The sequence below is a fragment of the Meleagris gallopavo genome, chromosome 5, assembly GCF_905368555.1.
Source record: "Meleagris gallopavo chromosome 5, MGAL_WU_HG_1.1, whole genome shotgun sequence".
Taxonomy (NCBI): domain Eukaryota; kingdom Metazoa; phylum Chordata; class Aves; order Galliformes; family Phasianidae; genus Meleagris; species Meleagris gallopavo.
In genome coordinates this window covers 49,886,303-49,914,143 of record NC_139408.1, presented here as the reverse complement: position 1 = coordinate 49,914,143, position 27,841 = coordinate 49,886,303, and the positions used below count along the sequence as shown (strand labels likewise).

The window sequence follows — 27,841 nt, the reverse complement described above, 5'->3', positions numbered from 1 at the left end:
GTGTTTCAATGCCTCTGAGTCAGTAAGGAATTCATCCTGCACTGTGTAAACGAACACTTTTTGCTATCGTATTTACTGGCAGAAAGGCTCTTTATTTCTTCATAAATACAGACATATTCCTGAGTGAGATCTGAGCATCTCCTGAGGACTGAAATTCCCACTGATCTTTCAAAAAATATTCCTGTTTCCTCAGCAAACATCTGAAAAGCTGTGCTAGCTCTTCAGGATGGTAATGTTTGTCTTTGTTCCCGTCTGTCCGGCAGAGCCCATGCTGTAGGGAGGGCAGGGTGCTATGAGCATATTTGCTCTTGTGGGAGTTGTTCCAGTACAGACATGGAACCTTCCTCACTGCCTTGGCATCGTCTGCGGCTATCGTAGCATTTGTAATACTCCTTAGTGCAGTAAAGCATGAAGGTTTAGTGATGGTAAACAGCAAAATAATATTCCAATGCCCATGCAAATATTTTGGGTGCAGTATTGAAGTGTAACGTGTGTATGCACTTCTCTCTCCTTCAGACTTCTGTCTGCCTGTGTTAGGAAGAAGTAGCTTCAATTATGAGAGGCTGAAAGGGCTGTTATATATAGTATTAAATACACTTTTTATTATTATGTTGGTTTTTTTTTTTTCCTATGGGAAAGAACATTTCCCAGAGGATTCTGCTCAGTCCATCCTGTGCATTTCCCCAGGAACAAGGCTGTAAGAGCAGCAAGTCCACTCCTTTTTCATATCATGGTTAAGACAATGGAAGCTGAAGCCATATTCTGCAGCCCAAGGTTAGCTGATTCTAGAGAAACAGCAGTTGTTTGCTCCCAGAGTAACTCTGGGAGGTTTAATGATATTTCTGTTGCTGCCTGTCTGTAGGCAGTTTTGTTAAACTGATATTTTTTTCCTGCTCTAGAAGTCGAACAGAACAAAATTAGGAACTCATTCAAGTATTCTGGCTCTAGTGTGAGCAAAACAAGTCTTTTTTTTTCATTCCTGTTCACGACATACAGACTCTTAAAGCTGTTTCCGTATGTAATCACTTGTAAAAGGCATTTAGATGGAAATAGAAACACTCAAACAAAAGACCAGGGCCAGGAGCTGAGGGCATGGTTGTTCATGTTCAAAGGGGAAGGTAAGCAGTGGTATCTTCCCCCTGAAACATGGTGGGACTGTGTGGTGTGGGCTCCTGAATGGTGAATCTTGCCATGGTGTTGAATCAGTGAGCAAAAGTAATTTGGTTAAAATAAAGGAGATTTTTTTCTCCAGATAAAATAGGCCAGAAGGGATGATTTTTTTTCAGGTAATGCCACAGCGCTTTATATTTAGTTGTAGGTCCCAGGAGCAGTGTTGGAGTAGGAGGAGAAGTAAGGCCAGAATAGTAGGTTGTTCTTTATTCCCATGCATCCCACTGAAGACACATCTTCCCAAGGACAGTCTTTGTTTTGGACAGTGACTGATGGCTGCTTAGCAAGAGAGAGCACTGCATGGCTTCAGCCTTGAGATCACCTATGGCAGGAGGCACTGAGGGCTTTGGAGGGCTCTTGGCCCATTGGCTTGAAGGGCTCTCCACCTGAAAGCGTGTGTATCATGCCTTGTAACCTGGGAAGATGATGGTCCACGTGTCCAAGTGATGTGCTTTCAGAGACATAAACCACTGGCTTTTTTTAGCCTTGCTTCTCTCCTAATGATGATTAATTCCATTATTGCCTCTTATCTACTCAGTCAGATTCTATTCATGGCACAGCTCCTTCAGGAAGTGTTTCCCCAGGTTTTGGAAAAAGTGTTGTGCAAGTCGTGAGCTTTCTTACTCCAGAACAGGTTCCCAGCATTTTGTCCCTTGCTTACAATGCCAGACCGTTAATACTACTTTGATTTCCTTAACTTTAGCTGTGGGATTACCTATAATGAACATCATCAGAGAGCAGCTGCTGAATATGTGCATGTAAGAGAAACTCCCCTATCTCATTATCTGCTGTATCTGTTGTAGGTGGGCATCTGGAAGTAAAGCAGTGCCAGGGCTGCTTACAGCCCCATGATCCCTCATACCAGTGCAGCACTGGAGAGCCATGGGATTGGTGTCACCGAGTGACATGAGACACTCACATGAGTGAGCAGCCAGGTGGCATGTATCAGTTAAGTGCTCTCCCCTCTGTGTCCACAGGATGATGCAGAGCTGCTAAAAGGGACTGGGCACATGTCCCTTGTGATTGGATGAGAGATAATGGCCTTAATTTGAGTTGGAAGGGGAGGGGTTCAGATTGGATATTAGGCGAAATTTATTCTCAGAGAGAGTGGTGAGGCATTTGGAAAAGGCTGCCCAGGGAGGTGAAAGAGTCACTGTCCCTGGAGGAGTTCAAGAGATGTGGCACTGAAGGATGTGGTCAGTGGGCATGGTGGGGATGGGTTAATCGTTGGACTGGGTAATCTTAGGGCTCTTTTCCAATCTTCATGATTCTATGAATGGCTTTACATGAGTTTACAGTTACAAATATCCAGTCCTACACTGGAAGCATGTCAGGGGGGTAATTGCTCTGACTGACAAAGGTTAATGCAAGGAGTCAAAATTCACTTTTGTTCGGTGTCATCAGGCAAATAGTCACATTTTCTGTGGTCATAGGACTACAGGCAGTTCTTCACAACTTCTCACCATTTTTCCTTAAAACTTAATCCAGTTTTGCCACAAGTTGATGTTTACGTCAGCATTGATCTTTTCCTAATACTGTCTTATCTAAACTATTTACTTCAGTAATTATATGCTGTAGGTTGTAATTTTTTTTCATGTCATATTTAGCAGCATTACATAAAAATGTTTAAAGTGATGAAAGCTCAGAGCAGTGTCAAGCAGAGCACAGCTGTACCTGCCCATGCTTGCTGTGTGACCACACCAGCACGCATGGAACCCAAGTGACCAGCTTTGTGGCTGTGATTCCCACTGTGACAAGATTTCCTGGAGAAATTTACAAAATACACAAGATAAATGTTTACTGAGCACTGTGGAGAACTGTGCAATGATTTCTAATGTTGTTAAGCCACAAACAAATACAGCTTTACTTTTTACCCACCCTTGAGATAATAATGTTTTCTTCCCATTCATGTTTGCTGGGTGGTGTTAGGTCACATTTCCCAGTGCATAGTATGGATGTGATTCTGGAATCCTCCTCTTAATCCATATCCTTATTACATTAACCCAATGGAGAGCTCTGCTGAAAAGCACCACTCTGTAGGGAGCTCAATACTGGAATGCTGCTGCACTAAAGGGCATCTGGAATATGTTAGGGAATTGGTTCAGACCCCCAGCTTGTGGCAGCCTCCTGTGCTTTCATTGCGTTGTTTCTCTGTTATCCCCTCCTTACTTGCTGAGAGCTGCCTTTTCCCAGCCTGGCTGAGGCTGGTTGAGTGTGGGGCCTTGTCCATCTTGAGTACCCCAAAGCCTGTCTTGAATGACAAACTGCAGCCCATGGGTCATTCTGGCTGCCAGTTCTGGTGTCTGGAACACAGAAGACTGAAAGCATTACTTTTTATCTCAAACCACAAGAAAACAGAATTGCAAAACAGCAAAGAGCTCCAAAACAAAAATATCTCTCACCGCCCACGCGGCACTGTGAAATGTGCCAGATCTCCCCCAGAGCTAAACTTGGCCAGAACTTGTCTATTCTGTCTACTTTGATACTTTAAAGGAAGCCTTACGCACCTTGGACATAGCCAGGGCAGGAGTGAACTGTGTCTGCCATGGCTGAGAATACAGCTGTGCTCTGGGGTAGGACGAAGACTCATGGTGGAAAGCACAGCCTGCAACAAGCAGAGGAAGTTAACAGGGTTAAACTGAGCTCATTGGCACTTTCTACAAGACCAATGTGTTTCACAATGAAAGCCCTAGGATACTTCTGTTTTATTAGAATGCAAAATATGGTCCTAATGAAAAGGGGATGGTTCACAGAACAGGGCTGAATAGCAGCAGCTTATTTCAGAAAGCATAGCATCCTTCTGCACAGACACTCCCTTGAGTTAGCAAGTCTGCCTTAGAATTTTTTCGTGTGCTGATTGCAGATTAAGGGTACACTGAATCTCCTATTCATCAGAGCACCCCCTTGGTTTATCACCAGCTAGTCACGTAGGCTGAATGATTCAGGTGAAAACAGAAGCACGGGAAAAGGAAGAGGCTCAGCACTGATCTAAGCTGCAGACAAACTGGTGTACAGGGCTATGCCTTGTCCACATTTATCACATTAATTGGTAGATCATAAACATGTCTCTGCACAGTCTTGGATTAATTCCCACAGGAGACAACCTACGGGATAAATTGGATTAAGTAAAATCAGATTAGTACAGTTGTAGGTTACTGAATGTTTCTTTCAGCCTGCCCTACAGACGCTGCGTATAACACTTCAGGTCCTTCACAGATAAAGCAATCGATGGGGTGATGCTGATGCTAGGTGCCAGAGGAGGATCCTATCCCATTCCTGTCTACCTCACATAAAGTTTCATATAGCAATCAGACTGTACCAGGTTAAAATACATCTGAACATGCAGAAATGTGGCCCTTCTCCCCTGGGTCATGAGGACTTGCAGACTTGTTTCACATGGCACATCCAATCAGGGCACATCCAATCAGGACACGTCTGCCTACACTTGGAGGTTGTAAAGGAATGAACAGACTTCGGGTCCAGTGTGAGTTTTGCAAGGCAAGCAAGTGGGGAGAATCTGCTGAAAAACCAGAGGGACCAAGGCTGTGGGGCCTGTCCTGGAGAGCAGTAGTCTGTGCACCGTGTGTCTGAAGAAAAGGTTTGATTACCCTCCCAGGCTACCTCCCTCAGTCAGGTGTATGGCATCAGAGCACAATGTCACTGACCTTGTACCATGTCAGCTCACTCTGCTGGTTAACTAGGGAGAAAATAAGGTTTTGGCAGTTCCACATCACTGCCCAAGCTCTGCTCTGGGGTTGCTCAGGGACACTAATTGTGAAGGAGGTTGTTGCTCTTCTGCTGTGTAATTATACACCACACAGTCCAAGCCTTAATATAGCCCTGCATAAATTCCTTTTGGTTCTCTTTACTGAAGAGAGAGACAGCCTTGGATCAAACATGCCTCCCAGCAGTGAAACCCATATGTTGATCATGGAGTGGGTGGTGCTGCCCAGGGGCACTTGCAGCAGGTCAGGTGCTTGGTGTGTCTGTTGCCTTCAGTTTCTGCATCCCCAGGTCCCTTTTCCCACAGCAGTTAAATGTAGTGTTTGTTGAGGAGAGGTAGCAGCTTTTTGATTTTGCTGTAGAGGCAGCGTAGGAGGAGGGAGGCTGCTGGCTTCTGTGCTGGTTGTGTTTTAGAAGCAGTTGACGATTGCCGGCACATCGATTTCAGCAAAGAGCGTGTTGCCATCCTCGCTGTCAGAACTCTCCAGTGCATGATGAAAGCCTTGCTGAAAAATCATCCTTCTGCTGGTGAAGCCCAGGCCCCGGACTGTGAGGATGGCCATGATGTGCTCCTTCCTGCAGAAAGCAAGCAATACCAACACTAGCCCAGATGTCAGTGACCAACGTGTCATGGCGAGGTGCCAGGTAGGTGTGCCCTTGCTGTGTCGGAGAACTGAGTGTGGTGTGAGCAGGATGACCAAATGGGGTCTGCATCCTCCAGAGGTACCAGTGAGCATTGGCTTAGGGGCTCATGCTTAAGGGAATTCCCTCTGTCTCCTCCCACACATGACGTCTTTTGCAAGTTTTCCCAAGAGGCTGCAGACCTTTTATTTAATGATTATTTTCAGTTAAGTAATGGAAGTGCTAATATTTAGGAAGCTGGCAGGCATTAATTAGATTACATCTAGGAAAGTGAACTTGGAAACATACCCTGTTCTAGTAATCTCAGTATATACCTCTCTGAGAGCTCAGGGGAAGAATTAACACAGGCACAAACAGGAAGCCATGCAGGACTAGCTGGTTCCGCCTAGTTTTCCAAAGTTAATTGTTCAAAATATTACTCAATAATGGAATGCCAGGAAATAGGTCAACCAAGAGGACAAGCCTTAAAACTTGGCTTTAGTCTAAGGCTAATGATGAAAAAGTACCACAAATCTCAGCCTTGTAAATGGTTTTTCTGCATGGAAAATTGTTTTTAAATAGATAATTCTGATCAGCTCTCATTTACATTCCTATCCTTCCCAGAATGAGCACTGCCTCCTTTTCAGCATACTGGCATTAAGGCATTTCTTTGTGGAACAGATGTGTTCACCAAGGTAATTACTTAGGAACAGATGTCCTTTTTCAAATCCATGTCCTGGATTTTCCAACCCAGGTAAGATCAAGACATGTCTTTTTTTTTTCTCCCCCCCCCTCAAATATTTGAGGATCCACTTCAGTGTTTTGAGCAATTTGTTAAACTTACAGTTTAAATTGATTGCACAAATGTTATCCAGCAGGAACAGCATAACAGAGTACAAGCACTTTGGGTCTTCAGAAATGATTGTTGAAATGGATTTTCCTGCAAGCAGTACTACTAATGATTCTTGATTCTTGTCAACTATCGTTGGAAAAACAGTAGAAGAAGAGATAGCTTCTGTTATGCAGTTGCCCATCCATGGACAGAGATAGTAAATTAATTTGTTTACTTTACCAGTAGTATTAAATTTTGCAGATGCTGCTTTGGAACAGCAAATGGAAAGTACAAAAGAAAGAATCTGCAATTTGTTCCAAGAGTTAGTTAGTGATTGTGCTGAGCCCCTTTCAGAAACTGCAGATGAACTGTGTCAATGTCTATGGCAACTGGAGGCCTGGTCCTGGGAACAGGAGACAAACCATTTGCTCCCGAGCTGGAACCAGCTAACTGGTGAGCTGTGCAAATGCTGCCAAAAGCAAGCTGGAGCTTTAAACTGCAACAAAATTGATTTGGAGCGATACAATCAAAAGGTGTTTGAGGTTACTTGTGTGTATCATAAGATCCATCAGACAGGGAAAAAGGAAAGTATGCAGCCATCAGAATGAAAAATAACCTGGGATTCCTCTTGAATGCTGGCAGCTTGGCATCTGAGGAGAAAGATGCTGAAGAGCTTGGCTGAAGTATGGGGTGAGAAGGTGCTGTTGGGATGGAGCCCAGCTCTCAGCTGTTGTGCATTACTGCAGCTTCTGCCATTTCTCCTACCTGATGTCCGGGTAATCCTGAGTCAGTTCTTTGACGTACTCCTTGATCCTGTCTTTCCTCTTCTCTCCAATGATCTTGGCAATGTGACTTATAGCAGGAAGGAGCCAGCTGGAGTCAGAGCCCTGTGAGCAAAAAGTTGCAGCAGGACATTTGTGGGAATGCTTTTGTCATCACTGAGAGGAATTTGCCTGGCCAGGGAACAACCCCAGTGGGATTTAGCACCTATATATCTCACATTCTGCAAAACCCAATGAGTTGAACTTTAGCTTTCCTGAAAATCTCAGCCCACAAAACACACAAACTACTCTATCCCATCCCATCCCATCCCATCCCATCATTCCTTCTCCCCATTGTATTCCATATGCAGGCTGTGCTGGCATGGATTCTCACTGGTATCACCTCCATAAGCTGCACCCAAGGCAGGGATCCTTCAGAGGAAAGTGGCATCCCATGGCCCAACAAAACATGAACAATGTGTCACAAGATGCCTATGGTCCTATAGCATGGGAACCACTCTGAGAAGTTTAGGGATCTGTGAGCTACACTCAGAGTAACCTCTGGGATAGAAATCTACACTGTTAACCTGGACTGAGCACCTTGTTTGTTCTGTTTAAAGCACTTTAACAGGCTTCCCTTCCCTGAAAGCCTCCAGTATTAGTTCCCAGGGGTCAAGCAACAATATTGCACCCAGGGGAATAGGGCAGCCAGGGGATGCCAGGACAGAGCTGACGTACATGATCAATGAGAGCATTATTAAGGATTTTGGCTTCCTGGTTTATCCTTTCGCTCACTTGCTGCCGTTTCTCTCCATTCATTTTCTTCTTGGGTTTGATGATTTGCACAATGTACTCCCTTACCACATACTTATGAACATGGCATAGAAGTTCCTGTTTTAAGAAAAAACAAATATAATGTATTTTCCACGGTTCCTTCACAGAGTCATGGCAATAAGTTAGAGAGGGTAGGGGAATCCTCAGGTCTTTAACTGCAGCTGAGGATGTACAGGAAATGCTCACAGCCCCATCCTTGACACAAGGCTGAGGAGGTACCAATGGGAATGCCAGAAATACTCTTTACACTAAAATAGCCATGACTATATGTTGGCAGTTTGGCTCCTCAGTATTAACAGGAGATATTTAAGATTGTTGTAGAAGTAGGTTTTGATGGTGCTTGCAGATTTTAAATATAAAGCTGTTGGTATGTACCCATTTGTTTCACAACTGCATAGATGTGAAAGGAGCATATAAAGGCATACGAGTTTGCGATTCATGCAGTTACAGTGTTCAGTGCTGTTGCTCACCATGCATTTTCTTCCTCTTTAAAGAAATCAGTTCTCATATTTAACCCACAGAAAGGAAAGATGTTGCATGTTCTCACACGGATGCTGGATGACAGCTGAAAACCCCTATTCCAGCAGTGCCCAGGGCTCTAAACAGCCCCTGCTGCTGAAAAAAGGCTGCAGGTTGGGCCATAACCTTTCTCTTGAAAGCAGTGCCCCACAGAATCACTGTGCCTGGTGTGGGAGCAGTCACATACCTGTCCCAGGGGCTGCCTTGTGTGCTGCAGATGCTCTGAGAACTGCGAGACTGCTACCGCCAGTGAATTTGGCTGCTCACTTGCCAAAATCCAGTCCTTGGTTAGGATTTTCTTGAGGAGTGGCTGAAAAAAGACCAACTCAATAGTATCACTGGGAATATTCAGACTGGAGCCCTAACTAGACACGAGCCATTGGGAAATGCTTTGGATTGTCATCTGGACACTCATCTTATGTTCTTATTTCAGGCTCAAGGATTGCTTCAAGCAATCCAAAGCCCAAATGGTTATTGATGCCAACTATCTCCTTGCTCATTAAGATTTCTATTAACTTAACAATCTGCCTGGCTTTTCATGGGGAGTGAGTCACAACTATGTGTCCACAAGGAAGGACAGCAGGCCTTTTCTCAGTGGACTGTAGGGGCTGTCTGCACTCCCTGTATCTCTGCAAGGTCCCACTGGGATTTTCCTTCTGCTCACTGCTCTTAGGTGGCAGTGGGAGGATGGTAGCTGAGAGCATCCTGCACTTAATGCACTGTGGTCAGTGATGCTGTGTGTATCACCTGTCCTGGGTAAAAGGTGCACTGACTAAACATGCCCAGAAGCTCTTTCCCTTGTCCTGGAATTAATCTGATACCATGCTGAAACAGAGAAATAGAGGATTCTGGTGGTATCCAAAGGAGATTCCCTTATGGGACAAGTTTAAAAAATCCCTTCTCTTGCACATCCCCATTGTCCTTTTCTCCACTTAGCACTCAGGATCTCTGTCTTAAGTCTGTTGCCTGTGCTGCTGGCCATCTCATTCCCAATTATTTCCACCCCGCTGTGTTCCCAGCCTGCTGAAGGACTGTTTAGAAATGCTGTGCCTCGGCAGCTCTCAGTTCTCACGGCATTTCAGTTTTCTTGCTCAATGCCTTGGCTTGGCTCCTTCCTCGCCTGCCCCTAGGGCTCTGAAACAAATGTTGTAGTCACTGGAAAGTCCCCTTGGTCAAGAAGGCTTGACTTTGGTCAGAGGCTTCTTGTTGCGTGTCTGCCTTGGTTTCTGAAAGTTTATGCTTGTTAATTTAGAAAGTGATTTAGGATGAGTGAAAAGTAATGGCACTAAAGGCTTAATTTTCCCCATCTCTCCTATTATTCCAGGCAGAGCCAGTGGCTCCCAGCCAGCTGAGAAAGCCAATCTACAGCACCTAGGAAGCACAATCTACATCACAGCACTGTGCCTTTTGGGCCTCTTAACATGAGTTTGCCTGGAGAAGCAGGCACTGGAGCTCTATCATCTTCATGGTAAAAGAATCAATCTCTCTTCAGCATGGGAACAGACTGGAAAAATCACTTTAACCAGGAAATATCCTGTTCTGTGTCAAGAGGCCACGATGTATCTTTTAGACAACTGATAACAAACCATGATAGTAGATCTCTGAATAAATGAGAGTAAAACAAAGTTCTGACAAATTAAGACTTTTTGTTAGGAAATAAAGACCCGTCGGTGCTGCCCTGCTGAATTCCCAGTACTTCACCATGGGTAAAGTTCCCCTTACTGCTTTGACCAAGTATCTGTAAACCACTGAATACCCTTTTATTCTGGTTGCTGTACCATTGTCATAGTGTAAAATTCCACAGATTCTGGAAGTGTCCCTCTGGGTAATGAAAGATCTGTATATTGGGCACGATGTGTTTTGCAGGGACCACAGTGTTATTTGCAGCACAATTGGTGATGTTGATGTGTCAAGTAGAGGGCAATGGCCCTCAGCTTCTGCACTGGTCCTGCCCATACAGCTTACATTTAGGGAATTATGTGGCTGAGACTTACCTGTGTTTTTGTTCTTAATTTATTTAAAAACACATTTCTGAAGTTCTTTGTCAGAGCTGCCAAAATCTTTTGCAGTTCTTCAGTGTTGACTTTAAACACTGTTTCTAAGCCTGACCTAAAGGGAGAGGAACACCAGGGGGTTAGTGTGTGGGTATAAACCAAGCATTTCAGTCAGATCAGTATCCTGGGCATTTTTTCAACTTCTGTAACTCCAGTACTTCCTTTTGGAAACTCTTAAGAGGTCAAAATACTGAATTGTTTTGCACAATCCAATTTAATCACAAATGAGTAAGTGTACATTAAAAAACACCTATTTCCTCATCAGATGTAACAGTTCAAACATGCAGAACAATTACTCAAGCATGTTACTTTTTCACTTGAGCCACATTTAAGCGAAATGATCTCCAGATATTTGAGAGAGCACCAAGGTGTTACAGTGGGAAAAGCTGTCAGCCTTCCTATTAGGGCCACACTGACTCTCTTCATGCAGTGAACTGGGACAGTAAATGACAGAGATCGAAATCTGTGGAGGTTTTGAGGGAAAGTGTATAATTCTGGAAGGCTACATGATGTCTCATGAGAAAGAAGATATAAGTTCTGAGAGGTTAATGAAATATGTGTACGCTCTGGGGGCACTGTAATCTCCTTGCCTTTGTTCTATGTAAATGTTTTGGTGCACTTCATAGAATCATAGAATGGTTTGGGTTGGAAGGGACATTTAAGATCACCTGGTTCCAACTCCCTGCTATAGGCAGGGACATCTCTTTTTAGACCAGGTTGCTCAAAGCCCCATCCAGCCTGGCCTTGAACGCTTCCAGGGAAGAGGCATTCCCTGCCTCACTGGGCAACCTGTTCCAGTGTCTCACCACTCTCACAGTAAAGAATTTCTTCGTAATATCTAGTCTAAATCTGCTCTCTTCCAGTTTAAAGCCATTTCCCTTCGTCCTCTCACTACATGCCCTTATAAAAGTCCCTCCCCAGCGTTCCTGTAGGCCCCTTCAGGTACTGGAAGGCTGCTATAAGGTCTCCCGGAGCCTTCTTTTATCTAGGCTGAAGAGCACAAACTCTCAGCCTGTTCTCATAGGGGAGGTGCTGGCTGCTGCCTCCTGATCATCTTCATGGCCCACCTCTGGACCTGCTCCAACAGTTCCATGTCCTTGTGTTGGGGGCCCCAGAAGTGGATGCAGTACTCCAAGTGGTGTCTCACGAGAGCAGAGGGAGGGAATCACCTTCCTCAGGCTGCTGGTCACACTTCTCTTGATACAACCCAGGATATGGTTGCCCTTCTGGGCCATAGGAACCAAGGTGGCACCACAAAATACTTGTGATCCCGTGCACACCCTTTATGTGCCGTGTTCACTTCTGAGTCTCGGAGCACACCAGGTTGTTTCTATGTCTGAGATTGCCCAGACAGGGATTTCACAGAAAAACAACCAAAATGAGAGGAATAGGAGCCCCATCACTGGGCACCCAGCAGATGGGCTGTTTGGGACCCCAGGTTCTGATGCTGGGGCACACGCAGCCCAGCAACTGCCAGCACCTGCCAACCCCGTGCTCCTCGTTGGCTTCTCCTCTTCCTGCCAGGAGGGGGAACTGGAGGGAACGGGGAGAGGCAGCGGAGAGCATCGCTGGGGACGCCGTGCCACCTAGAGCCCGCCCGGCGATAGTGTCGGTTTGTTTGCAGGTTGTGCTTTCGCAGGATTTCCTCCAGCCTAGCGCCGAACTTAGCAGGCAGGCTGGGTTTGTGTTACTAATTATATATATAATAAGATATATACATATAAAAAAGCAATCTTCCTCTAGGCTAGAATGGCAGGCTGAAAATGAGTCTAACAAGCAAGCGCCACATTCATTCCCGCTTCTCTCTCCACCCTTCTGCCCAAGTGAGCTGACTTTACATCTGCATCTCTTAGAGAACATCCCCCCGTGAGGTGGACAGCGGACGAGAGGCAGAGTTCCCAGCTCCCATGCCCAGGCTGGAGGAGGGCATTAGCCTAGGGCACCCCAGCACAGCTCCCCCAAATCTAATGTGATCTCCAGCCTGTCCTGCAGTACCCCTTGGGCATCCTTTTTGGCTGACACCACTTGGTTCTTCCTCTCCATCCCTTGCCTCCCCTAAATGGAGAGGGGATGAGGACTTACAAGAGGTCATGGAAGCTGTTGATGTAGGCAGCAAAGTAGGGTGCAAACATGGGGCTGTCATGGACCGCGTTCCACTCCAGGAAATCCTCCCCGAACCTGCAGGAGAAAGGCAGAGGATGCTGTCGGCAATGGGAACAGAGCGAGTGGCAGAGCATTGCTCGCATTGCGTGCACGGGATGTCAGAAGACACTGGTTGCTGGCCCAACCTCTCTGCTTATATGGACATTTTTTTTTCCTTCAGTTGTCTTAATATTCATGTGCATTAGAAGGGAATACATAGCAGGTAATTACTGGTTTGGGGTATGCTTGCCCGAATGTGTAAGCAGCACAGATTTGGAGAAATTCCAAGGATCTCTGCACATGAGAGTTCCTGGGTGAAATCCCTGACTTTCTCCCACTTTGAGAGAGGCTGGGATATGCAAACTTGTTGACCTGCACAGCAATACCTTTGGCTTTTGGAGCAGTGCAGGTTATGCCCTCCTAATCACATTTTACAACAGAAGCTGAAGCTGAATGAGGCAACATACCAGTACAAGGAACCCAGCTCCTTGGCTCTGACCCCCAGCACCCCACAGTGCAGGAGGCTGCAGGTGGGGGCAGGTTTTGCATGGGCTTGCCCAGGCTCCATTCCTTTGGCAGCCCAAAGCAAGCTGCTTGGAGCAACCTCAACACTCGCTCATTGTGACTAAGAAAAAGCTTAAGTTTCAGTGAGCCTTTCATCTGGGAGCCTTTGCTGTCCTGGCTTGCACTTTACATCAGTAAGTACTGCATTTCTTCTATAAAACCAGGCAGACTCAAAGCCAAATAGCTGGTTTGAACTGCTCTGCTCATTCAAGATATCAGAAACAAGTTGGGACATGAGAGTTTGCAAGAGAAAGTGTTGCCTTTAGCATATTCTGAACACCTGCCATGCCCCAAGTTCACGATCTAAGCAGGCAGTGCTTGCTCTCCCCCACATGCACGTTGGCAAAGCGTCTATTAGCAAACTACCCACTCAGTGCCTGCCGGAGGTGTGAAACTCTAAAGGTTAATGCAAAAGTATTTTTAGTTTCACTCAGAGTTGATTCATGCTGAACGTCCTTTCTTCCCCACTATGCTATGGCCTCTTCAAAATGTGGCCCTCCCAGCATGGAGGGGCATGCAGAGTGGTGCTGAGGGGTTGGGGTGATTCATCTGCCAGTCCAAACGTTCCCTGGGGAAATCCACAGGGTATCTCAAGGTCTGGAGACATAACTCAGGGACCCCAAGAAGAAAACTGTTATTTCAACCATTGCTCACTTGTCATTCTGAACGTGAGATAATTTGCCCAAGGTCCCATCAGCTGTGTTTCAATGCCCATAGCCATGGGATACAGGAAAATCACAGTATCACAGAATGGATGAGGTTGCCAGGGACCTCTGTGTTCATCTGATCCAACCTCTGCTCAAGCAGGACCACACAGAGCAAGGTGTCGAGGACCACATCCAGACCTTTTGGTGATCTCTGAGGAGGAGAGCCCAAAGCTTCTCTGGGCAACCTATGCCTTCATTTAGTAAAAAACCCTCTTGGCAGGAGCTCCCCCATATAAGGGACAATTAGGGAATATTTCAGGCAAGCAGCCTTTGGGGTTGGGATTCTTTAGGTGCTACTTGCTGGTGGCTGCTGCTGCCAATGATCTGTGTCCAATACAGCAAAGGTCCTGGGCAGATGGGACTACAGACCTTTTCCAGGCTCCTTCCTGGAGCATCAGCCTCAAATCTTGGGACTTACAAGAATCCCCTCTTGGTCTATTTATGACACCCTCCAAGTTGTTTGCAGCTTGCTCATTGTCAGGCTCCCAAGTGCAGACCTACACTTGCTCCAAGCCAGAATTCAGCCCAGTGCATGAACTTTTCCCTTGGTTTTTACCAACTAATTTGAAAAGAATGCGCTGCCCAGAGCGAGTATGACCTTGGTATGAATTCATGCAGCTCAGCCAAGCACAGCTCAAGAGTTTTTGTTTTCAGTTTTTTACTGATGGCTTCAGATAACTTCATGTGCTCCCCGATGATCTAGAAAACAGCAAGGAAAAGCTCCAGTGAATGGGACAGACATAACACAACACAGCACTTGGGGAGCTAAGCCATGCCCCCTCTCTGCTCCAGCCCTTCCTGATTCCCACTGTATTAGCTTCGCCTGCCTCAAAAGAGTTCGGCTGCATCCCACCCATCTGCTGGTCCAGCTCAGATCTGCCTGCCTTGGTGATCAACCAACAAGCGATAATATTCCATAGAAATGAATTACGGTAACAGACAACTCTTTGATTTTCTTTCTTTCTTTCTCTCCCTATTTCTCTCTCTCTCTCTCTCTCTTTTTTTAATTATTATTATTTAATTGAAATGACTAAACCCTATTTAAAATGAAGGAAATGAATCCAAACCTCTCCTGGATTTATTACCCTATGGGCCCTAGAGCTAGCAGGAGCCTTTGTTTTTTTTGTTTTTTTTTGGTGCTGTTTAAATTGAAGTGGCTGTCCCTGCCTACAAACCTGTGTGGCAGCCGCAGCCCTGGGACAAAATTGCTCTTTCAGTAAAGGGGTTTTTCTAACAACCCTTTTCTTTCTGCCTTTCTTTTTCCCCTCTTTCTCTTTCCTAATCAAAGAGATTTAAAGACTTTAAAATCAGTTGCCTATTATGTTGCTGACACAATTGACAGCAGGCTTAATTTGCAGCTAGAAGGCAAGCGGCAGAGCTAAAAGTTGTAATAAATGGCATTTTCTGCTCTAATGTATTCTGTGAGCGCGTGACTCACATCCATTATGGCAGCACCGGGAGGCACCACCATGCACCCCGTGCTGTGCTCATGCTCATTAAGTACCGTCTGAATGTCAAAGGAAAGCGAGGACTGGTACAGGTTATCCTTCACTTCTGGGGGAACTTCCTTCTCCCACTTTTCCGTCACTTCCAGCATCAAGATGTTTCCAAAATAGGTCTTGATTTTACCCTAAATGGTAAATGTGGGAAGGAAGAATGCATATCAGCAGATAAAGCCAAGTATGGGTGAAGCAGCTGGTGAGTATAAGGGGATAAGCAGGGCTGGGGCTTGTCCTGCCAGGGCAGTGGCGATGGAGGGGACCAACATGGTGCAACTCTCAAGTGCGGTACGCCCCAGGGCACCTCCTTCCCTCCCTCTCAGTGGCTGCTTTGCAGGAGACAAATGAAGGCTCCCAGCACAGAGCTGACATATGATGTTTTACTTATCGGCATATGTGAGCTGCACTTGAGCTATGCAAAAAATAGGCAAGTCTTGGTCCAGAACCTTTCAGTCTACACAGGATCTCAGGAAAAACCTGGAGATGCCTGTGACACTGTACTCCCAAAGTGAGATGCAATGACTCCTGTGGCAGGAAGATTTATACTACTACTTTGCAAGAAAAGTATTTAAACCTCCAGATCATTTACTTAGCCTGCGGTGTTTGCTTGGAAAAAATCCCAACTGCCTGCCCTAGTGGTAGCTCAGTCAGCTGCTTTACCACTGAGTGGTAGCTCATTGCAAAGTCCTCTAGCACATGTTAGGCACAAGGTCAGGCTCAAGGATCAGACCAGCTTTTTCTGGCTCACAGCACTTGCGTAAGTGCTCGGTCCTGACTGATAAATCAGCCTTGTTGCTGGTGAAACAAAAGGGTCCTTACCAAAACAATGGAGCAAAACCGATTGTATTCAGCTGGTACCTTGAGCTGACCTTGAGAAAATTCTGAAATGAAACCTATTTCAGAAATGGTTTTTAAGAAAAGAAAACGTCTGAGTCCACCAAACAATAATACAAGAGTATTAGCCAAGGATGACAGAAAGATATCTGCCATGGGGGCTTCCTACAGGGAGCTGAAACACAGAGAAGTCCTCTGCTGGGGACATGCCCAAAGTTGCATATGGCTCAGCATGGTTCAGCCGTGCTGAAGAAGCTCACATGCTCTAAGCCAGCAGCTAACATTACGTTTATCTTTGAAGTGCCTTTCCTGCAAAGCAGCACAGCAGTGTGCCCCTGCCATACTCTGTGGGTCTGGTACCGTCATGGTGGGTCTACACCTGCCATTACCCAGGTCCAGACCTGGATTTAGGCGGCCTGCTTTGGCCCCAGCATTACTGAGAACACTTTTGCTGTTAACTAAGGGGTTGTTCTCAAGTGGTGCTGAGAGGACTCAACGCCATGGTACATCATAAAGGGAAGTCGTAAGAAGGAAGGGGACAGACTCTTTAGTGGGGTCTGTTGTGATAGGACAAGGGGAAATTATTTCAAACTAAAAGAGAGGAGATTTAGACTGGATATAAGGAAGAAATTTTCTACAATAAGAGTGGTGAAACTCTGGAATAGGTTTCTCAGAGAGGTAATAGATGCCCTGTCCCTGAGACAGCCAAGCTCAGCACCTGATGAAGCTGTAGTTGTCCCTGTTCACTGCAGGGGGCTTGGACTGGATGGCCTTTGAGGGTCCCTTGCAACTCAAACGATTCTATGATTCTATAATAATACAGCAATGAGAAACCTCTGCCTGGGAGGCCAGGGTCCCAATTCCCTCTAAGAGACACATGGATACAAGGGAGAGGACCTTACCTTTACAGAATTGATGTAATCATCATTCAGTCTATCCCAGTCCTCTGTTGTTAGCAGCAGGGACAGATTTTTTGTCTGAACTTCTGGTTTGAGATCAGAGTGGCCAAGAAAGAGTTCACTGGAAAGATTCAAAGGAACAAATTATGTTGCTTTGGAGCATGAGTAAACCAATGGAATATTCATGTGGCATGAGCTGCACAATTATTAAGCTGTGAGAAATATACTTAAAGCTTAAATTGTGATGCTTGTTTTCAAGCTTTAACGAGAAAATCTTTCCTTGCTATTCAAAATCCTAATTATTCAAAATCAAAATGATCTAAGGTTGCAGCCCACCTTAGAAATCATGAGACTTCTGAGTTGTTTGGACATGAAAAGTGCTATGAGAATTTACATTTTTAAATAAACAACATGAAGCTGATTCATTTGCTTATGGTCCTTCATAGCTTATAAAACTGATTCTATGAAATGCCTTTCAGGGCAGTTCCTGCAGCAGTGTGCTGAGTGCTGATGTCCCTAGCTGGTGCCACATCATGGCAAACATCTGCCAGTTCTTTATCATTGTGGGTTGCATATAGGAAAGGGAGATGGCAGGACAGGGCTGGCTGAGAGGGACAGCCTTCGGGAAGCCCACACGTGCCTGCAACACGGGCAGTCCCAGCACTGCGTGTCCTCTGCACACGGTGGCAGTGGGTGGACATTGAGCTACAGCAGATGAGTGCAAAGTGAGACAGGTGACACGTGTCTTCTCTGCTCACTTCCCTCCGCAGTGCCGAGGAGGCGGGGCAGCTGGGGCAGGGGGAGGGAGGCAGTGCCTGCCTTCCATTCTGCATGGCAAGAAGCCTGTTATTAGCCTGTGCAACTGAGCGTTCTGCCCCTGTGATCTGCCAGCAGACCGCACTGCATCTTTCACTGTGATGATTGTGGAGAAGAAGAGGAAAATGTTCATGAACTTGGTTAATGCAGGGCATAAGTTGCAAGCAATCACCTGTTAGCAAGGAAGAAAGATGCAAAGGCATTATTCTGTATGCTGCCTGTTCACTTGCTTGACCACCGAGAAGGGGTTCCTGTAGCCAAACCACTGAGCACAGGGCTGGGTTTGGATCCAAGGCAAACGAGGACTGTACTGTGCAAGGTCAAACTACTGCAGAGTGACTGCTCAGCAGAAAAATCTCAGCCTGCTGATAGCAAACTGGAGTCAATATTCCTGTGGTCATGGTTCAGGTTTCCCAGAGAGGGATTTCAGTACACTGGGGCATTGGCACTCTTTAATTCCCAGAGCACTGCATGATATTATGATGTGGAATACTGATGAAAACCATGAAACGATGACACTGGCCCAGCTGCTGCAAGAATCTGCTGCTTTTTCACAAGGGCACAATGGAAATAAGCAATAACTTTCTGCTATGACCGAGAGGGTTGGCTCAAATGTGCACTGAAGAAGCATATTCCCTTTCCTCTCTTTTTTCATTTGTTTGAGCTGTAGCATTAATAATGAGCTTGGGCCAGGTAATTCCTCCTAATTTGGGATGGGTCCAAAGGAGGATGAAGTTCTTTTAGAATGAGAAAGTGAAATGGAAACCATCCAACACTGCAGAGTGATTGCAAGCAGTGCTCTAAACAGCTGCAAGCTCTCAATATGTTTTTTACATCAAGTTAGAGAAATATGGTGAGGACACTGTACTGGGGTGCAGAACTTGGCTGCTGACACTCACTTCTTCCCCTAACTCCTGCAAGCATTATTCCCACAGCATTCCTGTCCAAAGAGTTGGTCATCCAATGCCATGCTGCTGAAAGGGTTACACACGTGACATCAGGCTCACCTCACCATAAACAAGATTTTAGGAACAAATGGGAGGTTTACAGAAGAAATCTGTTGACCACCTGTGGTGCAAATGTTCCCAAGCCAAAAGTTACTGTAGAGCAAGAGTGCTCTAAGCAGGCTAATGCTGCTTGCTGTGCTCTGCCTCACATTTCATTTCAGCCACTGTTAGGCACAGTCTGGTATTCCTACCTTCATTCATTTTTCATTACTCTAGGATGAGCCAATCGGTTTGTGTTTGCTCCACTCTGGGCATCTATTTAGACCATTCCTGGAGACCATCCAGAAGTATATATTGTGGTAGACATGATTTTATTCTGACAAGATTGTTCTTGAGTACTTACTAACAAACTCATCTCCTGTGGGTGGTGCCTCACTCCTCCTTCAACCATACAGTGTATTCCTGCTGGATTTTAGTCTTTGAGGCTGAGGTGATGGGCTGTGGTCTAAGCCAGTGAACAACTGAAGGCACGCAATGCCATGACCTCCTATGGGTACCTATCTTAGATTTCTCCTTTGGCTTCAAAAGAAGGCAATGCTGAAAAGCGCAGCTACTGTGAAGAATTCCTGCCTTTACTCCTTAAATCTGGTCTGCCCTAAGGATGTTGTTTGATATGCAGCTCCCAGCATATTTTGGGCACTGCTGAATTATGGAAAGCTTTTAGAGGTCCTAAAATCATGGACTTCTCATCCAATCAACCGAGACCCCTGAGGCACAGCCTTGGAGACATTCAAGGTCAGCCTGGACCTGACTGAGGTGTAGGTGTCCCAGTTTGTTGCAGGGGAGTTGAACTAGATGACTTTTAGGGTCTCTTCCAACTCAAATGATTCTACGATTCTCTGTTTTAATGTGTTTAACTTCTGATAGTGGTATCTTGGCAACTCCTCAAGCTGGCTATGAACCCTGAGTGTATAATAAGGATTATTTCCAAATGCACTATGGTTTTAATTAAACAGGAAGAAGGCAGAGTTCCACCACAGGTCCTTTCCTGTGCCTGGAAAAGTCACTGAGCAGCTGCTGGACCTGGCAAAACATTTCCAGAAAGCAGAGCTGCAAGGCAGCTCATGAAGAGCAAGCTTCCTGACGTGTGAGAACAGTAGTTTGGAGAGGGAGGAAGAACCGAGGAAACAGATCTGTGAGAAACAGTGAGTGTTTTATCTTCAAACCTTTGTGCCCACCTATTAGTAGTCTAGTTATCTGTCTCTACTAAATAAGCAATTATGTCTCTGCTTGCTTAGAAAACCAAAAAATAACTGTGTGTTTTGAAGCTTCCTGGCAGCTTGTCACTCTGGAAGGAGACTGAGATGTGTGGTGAAGGCAGCAGCTTACCTGTGGTAGGTGTTGGCCACCCAGTCAAGCAAGGAGTAGAGCTCATTGAACTCCAGTGGTCTCTGGGAGAGATCTTGCAAGTGTGAGGCGATGGCATGGTGAAAAGCCTCCACATACACTTCGCACACCTGGTACTCCTCTGGGTAGCACTTTTTTACCGATGACTTGATTTTCAGTAAATCTTCGAGCAGGTATTTCTGGAGAAAACTTAAGTGGAGATCAAGCCAGGCTTTCTCTTCTTCCTTTGATGCCATGGGTATGCTCAGAACTCTCTTTTTAGTGCCCTCATTAACAGCTTCCCTCCACTTCTCCCTCCACTTTCTGGGTGCTCCAAGCAAGTCTGACCCAGGATCAGCAGCATTGCCTATACTAGGATGAGCTGTCTCTTCGCGGGCAATTAATGTCACCAGGGAGGTCAGTGTGGACTCCTCCACTGTGTGATGCTCCAGTGTTCCCACCACGATGGACTGGATCATGCTCGTGATAGAGCTGTAAAGTAAATCCACATCCTTGGTTTTCCTCAAAAATTCCTGGGGGTTATCCTTGTATTTTTCTGTGTCCCGTTCTGCTATCGTCTCATCTTCCATGTACTTGATGCTTGCAAATGCTTCCAGAAGTTGCTTTTTCTGAATAAGTTCATTGATTTCCATTACTGAATAAAGAAGAGGAGAAAGAGGTCGGGACAAAGCAGGTGCTAGGTGATGGACAGGCCAGAAGAAAGACAAGATATCCCACAGGAAAATGTGCAAGACTGCTCTGAGCAGCCACTTACTGCAAAGTCAGAACCTTATCTCTAAACTGCTGGTTTCAGACACTGGAAATACCAAAAAAATTGATCATAGCCTTGCAGGTGAACCTCAAGCAGTGGCTAACAAGGCTGCGCTGGGATCTCATGCTGCATAAGACTGCCTCTGGCTCTGCTAATTTGAAGCCAAAATGGGACTGGCAGCAGGAACAGCTCTTGATTATACAATCCCAGCAGGATTCCTGTTAGCAGAGATGCTCTTCTTTCCCACAATATCAACACTCTGGCCTGGGGGATGTTCCTGGTATTTTGGGAACGTTTCAGTTAAGATGTAACCTTGGGCTAAACCAGGGCTCCCTCCTGTCCTGATTTTTTGTGTCTTCCACAGTATAGAAGTTTTCCTGAATCACAGAATGGCCAGGGTTGGAAGGGACCTCAAGGATCATGAATCTCCAACCGCCCCACCACACGCAGGGCCACCAACCTCCGCATTTAATACTAGACCAGGCTGCCCAGGGCCCCATCCAACCTGGCTTTGAACACCTCCAGGGACGGGGCATCCACAACCTCTCTGGGCAGGCTGTTCCAGCACCTCACCACTCTCACAGTAAAGAACTGAGAGATATCCCTGACTGCTATCATGGCTAAACTGGCTCATGCATTTCTGAGGGCTGAGCTTTGGGTGTCCAAACTTTTGGCTTGCCTGAGAAGCACTGAGTGAACAGGAATTGTCTTGTGCCATATTTAAAATACATAATAAAGTTAGTGTGTATGAGTAACAAAACTTATGTTTTAATGTGTTTTTTTTTTGTTGTTGTTGTTAAAATATAAAAAACAGCAATAAAAACATAAAACTAGTGAGATGTTTAACCTTGTTTTTTTGTGAAACTAATGCATCAGACTGGTGTGCCTGCAGTTCTCAATGAGCTCTCGAGGTGCTCATCAGAGATTTTTGATGCAATATTACTCTTCCTGTGCTTCATCCTTAACAATAATTGTTCACAAATGTACATACTGCAATGACATGATTAAGCCATGACTGTGAAGTAAGGGATATATTTCTCTGGTAAGATAGAAAAGTGTGGTAAAGAGAGATGACCAAATTTTCATTTGAGTTGAATGTCTGATTGCATCTCTATAGATTCCATTTGAAAATTTACAGGTAATGTATTTGTAGTAACTGAAAATGGAATCACAAGTATACAAAAAATGATTATTTGGGGGGGAAATCTTGAAACTTATTCACAGACTTCCTTATACAAACAGAAAGCATGGCTGCATATTTTTCACTGTTCACAGGACTGTGGTTGGCCAATGTATCAAAATGCCTGAAATTATTTGCCATAATTTAAGTTTTATTTCAAATGCTGTTATGGCTTCAAATATAGGATGGATAAGTTGATTTTCACCTTGAAGATGCACATTTAACTGATTTAAACGAGTGGTCAAATCCACCAGAAATTTGTGAGCCATTTTTAATCTTCATGTTCTGGCACAAATTTTCCTTTTGATTCCATAAAGGGCTTGATTTCACTTTGGAAATCATGAAGTCTTTTTTAGCATTTTCCTCTAACTTAGCCACCTTCCTTCGGAAAAGTAAATGACGACCCAATAATCAGCATCAGTACTTTTAAGGATCTCTTAGAATTGGTGATGATTCAGCCCTTTGGACTTCATGAAATTCACAGCTTTGATGACAATTTGCATCACATCCAAAAACTTGAACATAGGATGTTCTGTAATAACATATGAATGAACTTATTTACGTTATGGGTGACAGAGCACTGAAACAGTCTGTCCACAGAAGTTTTGGAGTCTCCTATGGAGATATTCAAGACCTGTGTGGACGCCTACCTGTGAGACCTATTGTAGTGAACCTGCTTTAGCAGAGGAGTTGGACTTGATGAGCTCTTGAGGTCCCTTCCAACCCCTGCAATTCTGTGATCCCTTGTTAAAGCTAAATTTTCTTGATGTCTGATGCAGTGATATTTCATCAGACATGAGTTGGCAGTGGTAGTTACGTCATTTTCTATTAATTTTAAGTCTCTCTTTTTTACCAACCATCACTGGGGCATTATCAGTAGCTATACCAGATATGTTGACAAAGGTTAAAGAAAATCACCTTAATGCTGGCTGTCCTGTGCCTAACATAGCAAACAGCCTCTGAAAAATGCCCTTCATCCACTCCAGACGTTTAGAAGGAAATGGAAAAACAAGAAAGTATGTTTGGTATGTGGAGGTCACACTTCTGGGGCCCTGCAGGTTCCGGTGACCTGCTCATTCACCATAGGTACAGTCAGGTGCCAGGCATTGCCTCTCACCAGCAACATGTGATTGCCCAGCACTGCTGGCCCTGTGGCTTGGGGAGGTGCGTGCACTGGGAGGGGCATCCCAAAATGCAGGTGCTTCCTCCTGGAGCTCAGGCCTTGTCTGGGTTTTGCACACCTCCTCCCTACAAGTAGGGAAAGCATCAAATACTGTTACCATTAAAATGCCTGAGGTCTACTGAGTTTCCCACATCATTCTCCAAACTAAGCTTGGGTAAGAACCACAGCCTATTTGCCACCAATGTGACGGGTTTTTGCTGTGGGCTGCGGAAATCCAAGAGCACTGCTGAGGTGCTATGAGAAGCTCTTGCCACATCCAATATTGTAACATGTGCTCTGAACAGGAGATCCAGCTGTGATGCTGGGCACAGGGTGAATTTTAAAGAGTAGGAGAGAAAAGGTATTATTTAGACGTGAGTGGCTACTGCTTCTGCTGCGCACATATATGAAGTGATAGGGAAAAATTAGAGAGCGCTCAAAGAAGAGATGAAGGACTGGCCTATAACCCATAATTTATGCCCCATGGTTCCTCTGCACACAGATTTTATAACAAATGCACCAAATAACCTGTGCAGCGTGGAAGTAGCTGTATGAAGGCAGAAATACATTAAGTAACTACACTACTGATGCAGCATATAATGCACAGAACCTGGAGGAGTGCCTTTAAGTAGCTACAGCTACTTCTGGGCTCAGAACATTGCGCCAATTAACTTACTCTCTTCTAGAAAAATTAATATAAAAACTGTGTTTGCACAAGATCTTGCAATGAGAGACTAAAGGAATACATTCTGTTCTGTTTAGCAAAGTGAGAAAACACCATTTAATCATTATCAAGGATAATTATTCAGGGAGGTGATGTTGGGTGCTAAATGGATCTTTAATTCAGGAATACAAGATCAGCCAGCTGGTAACTGGAGGAAGACAATTGAAAGGCAATTAACCATTGTGCAGCTTAATGGTGCACGTGATGGAGTCTCCACCACTTCCCATATTTATCTCAGGATGGGATGCATTTCTGACAGAGCTGCTTTAGTTTAGGTCAATCATGAGTTGTTGGGCACAGACTTGGTTTTACTTCTGCAGTTCCTCAGTTCTGCAGGACTTGAGAAGGCTTTCTGGTAAGATTTCCCATAACTCCTCCTCTGTGACCTTCTGAGAACAGACTGGCAAAGCTTATGAACCTTGGCCCAGATCCAGCTCACCAACCTCACAACATATCCGTGCAAAGCAGAAAAAAACTTTATGACACAGTGAGGCATGGTACAGCTGGGAAAGAACTTCAGCCCTTCCTTCTGATCCCTGTGACATCTGATGCAGTACACCAAGGATTTCTATCTAATACTTTAGGCTGAGGAAGGATCAAGCCATGTTGACCCACTTCAGCCTATCTCCTGGATACACTGTTGTACTTCAGAGTTGAAAAATGGAGGAGAGCTCTGCACAAACCCAGAACAAAGTCATTGTAGTTCACACCTGGGGTGTTGAACTTTTGCTAAGACAGGTCTATGACCCATTTATCTAACACTGACAAAGCACATGAGAGTAATGCTTACTTCTGAAGTACTCTGTGGTCAGCAACAGTGGAAACTTTTTGGATCAGTGAATGTTGTTGACTCATTGCATTTCTCATGGCCAGCCACATGTGCCTATTGCCCCTTTTTTTTTTTTTTTTTTTTTTTTTTTTTTTTTACAACTTTACTTAATGGGGCCATTTATCAAAGCTTCACAATAACCTTTCAAGTGTAGTCTAAAAGATGCATAGCAGAAATTGTCCACAAGAGCAATGCAGGCAACGAAATGAATAGGAATAGCCACATTGCACTTTCCGATGCTGTCATACAAACACCTCCCAAACAGCCCTCAGCAGATTGGTGACTGATATGGATGGTGTGTGCTGCATCCACTGGTACATGAACCGACAGATGTGTTGATCATAAGAAGGCGATCAATATGGTTAAATTCTGGTAGTGGAGAGCACGTAGCAGCCTGTCCAGTGACAGATGGCCTGCCCAGGCTGAGCCAGCTAACACCCCAATGAGTTTGTGCAAGGAATACAGTTGTCTCCACCCCATAATGGGATGCTAGTTTCCTTAGCATCTCTGTTGGGCCAAAGACTTGAAAAGTTAAATTACTTGAAGGTTACATGTATTTCACTACTTACCTGAAAGAGGTTTTCCTTCAGTGGGCTCTGTTTCTGTTTTATCAACAATCTCTTCCAAACCATCAAGAATTTCAGTTTTGTTCTCCTCAGAGCTCTTGGGGAATTGAAAAGAAAGTAATCTTCTTCTCCAGGTGCCAGTGCCTTCCTGTTCTTTCTCGTTCTTTCGTTTTGATTTCCGAATGCTTAGCATTGTTTTAAAACCTCTTTCAATAAATCCCGTGTTCTCATCATTCGAAGTTGGGCTGCCCAGCTCTGGAGCAACCTCCATCTTTTCCTTCTCCACATCATTTGTTGCAGGCTCTGGTTCTGAAGCTGATCTCTTTAGATAAACGTTTGTATTTGTACTCATCTTGTCTTTCAATGAAGGCCTTTCCAAAAAGGTTGCTGGCAATCACTGAAGTGGACGAAAACATAGAGTGAGATGAGATGATTCTAAAGAGCTACTACTGCATTTCCAAAGGACTAAAAATCTGGTCTGTCCTTTTTCTGTGCCTAATCCAAAGATGGAGAATGTTGTTTTAGCTTGACATTACCAAAATAGTTTCTCTAAGCTCCTTGTGCATCTCTGCTTTTAGTCCTGGAAGGCTCTATTTAACTCCTTAAATCAGGTGAGTGGCAGCTAGTTGCCCAGCACCAATGAATTGCTGGATATCAAGGATGCCAAAGCCTGTTAAACATATCATTTTCATCTGGCGACAAGGAATGTTTTTACCTCCTTTCTTCTAGGTGCATTTCCAGCTATGTAGGCTGAATGTCAACAAGGTATCCTCACTTTCTAATGCAGACATGGGAACTGCAGGTCACGGTCTGCTCCTGCCCTGCTCAGTCCCCAGCTGGCTGCTGCTGAATGCCCACAGTGAGTGGTCCCTGCAGCCTTCCTGAGCCTCCCTGGCTGTTAGCTCGGCAGCCAGCATGACCCAGTCACAGAGATGCTATGCATTGCAGGGGTCTGAGGATGGGCAATGGCCACAGCAGGCTCAAGGCAGCTCAGAAATCAGTTTAAATCATTAGAAACAGGAATTCCTTGAGGTCATCCTGGCCTGACTCAGTTCTGCCCAGCTCACAGGAGATAGAGATTGAAACATGGTTATGGCCAACAGACAAGTTAGGACCCTGCAATTACATTTCAGCCTTCCCTATCTGAGCCTGGCCATATTCCCACTCCCCTGTGTAAAATTATTTCACAGGTTATGAGCTGCAAGTACTGCACCGTCCCATGGGTGGGCTGAGCTCATGGTACAGCAGGGCCTGGACCCTGCCCTGCTCTTTCCCAGGGGGTTAGAGGGAGAGGGGGGCACCGCATTCCCAGGTGGTCAGCAGGGAGGGGACCGAAGGCTCAAAACCTGCCTTGCAGGCTGGCTATGGGGGTGTGAAGCAAGGAGACATGGCAGGAGGAACCCATAGGCAAGGAGAAGGAGGAATACGCACCTGGGCACTGATCCTGTCTGCTGAGATAACCCAGCTGTGGTCCAGAAGAATGGAGAGCAGCTTCATGCAGGAGAGCAGAGAGGTGTGGTGGTGGGGGTGGTCAGGCTGCTGGCGGTCAGGCTGCTAGCAGGGCAGGCACTGGGATGAGTCACCTGGCCCACTCACAGCAGCACCTGCGCTGGCTGAGGGGCTGTCGCATGCATGGGGCTTCCTGCTATCCTCCTCTGTCTTCTGGAGAAGCACAGATGAAAGTGGAAGAAGGGTCAGGACCCTCCTGCCCAGCACCTCTGGCAGCTTTACCTGAGCCGTGTTTCGCTTTCGCTATGACTTGTGCAGTTAAACAAAGTGAAGAGGAGGAAGAGAAATGCTGGACGAGCTCCAGATATGGGTTAATATTTCCTCTAGGATGGGAGTGGTGAGGCAGGCTCTGTGCTGGGGGTGAGACGAGGGGCTCAGGCAGCTGGGATCAATGGGGCAGCAGAGAGAAAAGCAACCTGTAACCTGGTCCTGCCCTGTGTGGGATGAAGTCCCCAGGGGTGAGGACTCAGGTGTAGCCCAGAGCTGATACATGGGCATGGCTTCATTTCATTTCACCTTGTGCTGCTCCACTTCTGGTGGTCACAAGTGGCCCAATCTGAATAATAATTGACAGGTGCAGGTGAAGGACCAGGAGAACTGTGCCTGCAGTTATGCATTTGTACATTCAGCCCTTTGTTCCTTTCCTTGCTTTGGGAACTAATATCCATGGGGTTGCTAGCCCTGGATTCTTCCATCCCAGCAGCTTTTGGGCATGTTGAAGGGTGCTCAAAGCAAAGCAACAAGGAGTAAAGCATGTCCAGAGTAGGGCTACAAAAATGAAGAAGTGTCTG

At 45.5% G+C, this 27,841-nt stretch overlaps 1 protein-coding gene and 1 long non-coding RNA gene across 6 annotated transcripts in view; one reads left to right on the top strand and one right to left on the bottom strand.

Annotated features, from left to right (window-relative positions):
- Positions 1 to 928: 928 nt before the first annotated feature.
- EXOC3L4 (exocyst complex component 3 like 4) lies at positions 929 to 27,333 on the bottom strand. 3 transcript variants are annotated; one of them, XR_014883762.1, is made up of 13 exons: positions 26,973 to 27,333; positions 25,545 to 25,938; positions 20,312 to 20,963; positions 17,163 to 17,280; positions 15,432 to 15,557; positions 14,526 to 14,626; positions 12,597 to 12,692; positions 10,455 to 10,569; positions 8,648 to 8,770; positions 7,846 to 7,998; positions 7,112 to 7,233; positions 6,359 to 6,493; positions 5,323 to 5,469 (listed from the first exon to the last, which is right to left on the bottom strand). XR_014883762.1 is itself a non-coding variant. In XM_010711939.4 (12 exons), exons 2-12 carry the CDS (start codon positions 25,891 to 25,893, stop codon positions 5,304 to 5,306), a joined length of 2,121 nt encoding a protein of 706 aa, XP_010710241.1. In that variant the 5' UTR covers positions 25,894 to 25,938; positions 26,973 to 27,333; the 3' UTR covers positions 929 to 5,303. The 3 variants fall into 3 exon arrangements, 2 of the variants coding, with proteins under 2 accessions (XP_010710241.1, XP_085081798.1); XM_010711939.4 differs by lacking the exon at positions 6,359 to 6,493 and having other exon boundaries at positions 929 to 5,469; XM_085225672.1 differs by lacking the exon at positions 5,323 to 5,469 and having other exon boundaries at positions 5,477 to 6,493.
- The window catches only part of LOC109367889 (uncharacterized), a 71,629-nt gene continuing 58,384 nt past the window's right edge, over positions 14,597 to 27,841 (top strand). Inside the window, exons 1-3 of one of the 3 annotated variants that reach the window (XR_002115445.2) lie at positions 14,621 to 14,859; positions 19,939 to 20,127; positions 20,251 to 21,914. This is a non-coding gene — a long non-coding RNA (uncharacterized LOC109367889). Of the gene's footprint in view, positions 14,860 to 19,938; positions 20,128 to 20,250; positions 21,915 to 27,841 lie in introns of those variants that run through there. The other 2 variants (XR_014883763.1, XR_014883764.1) reach the window with 2 other exon arrangements.

What these genes read in the sequence shown, in the direction of transcription:
- EXOC3L4 (XM_010711939.4), bottom strand. Translation starts at nt 25,893, where the DNA reads ATGAGTACAAATACAAACGTTTATCTAAAGAGATCAGCTTCAGAACCA. An exon ending in TTTCCTTTGACATTCAGACG is followed by an intron (nt 14,627 to 15,431) that starts GTACTTAATGAG and finishes GCTGTTTTCTAG; the next exon opens with ATCATCGGGGAGCACATGAA. An exon ending in CAAGGCAGCCCCTGGGACAG is followed by an intron (nt 7,999 to 8,647) that starts GTATGTGACTGC and finishes TTCTTAAAACAG; the next exon opens with GAACTTCTATGCCATGTTCA.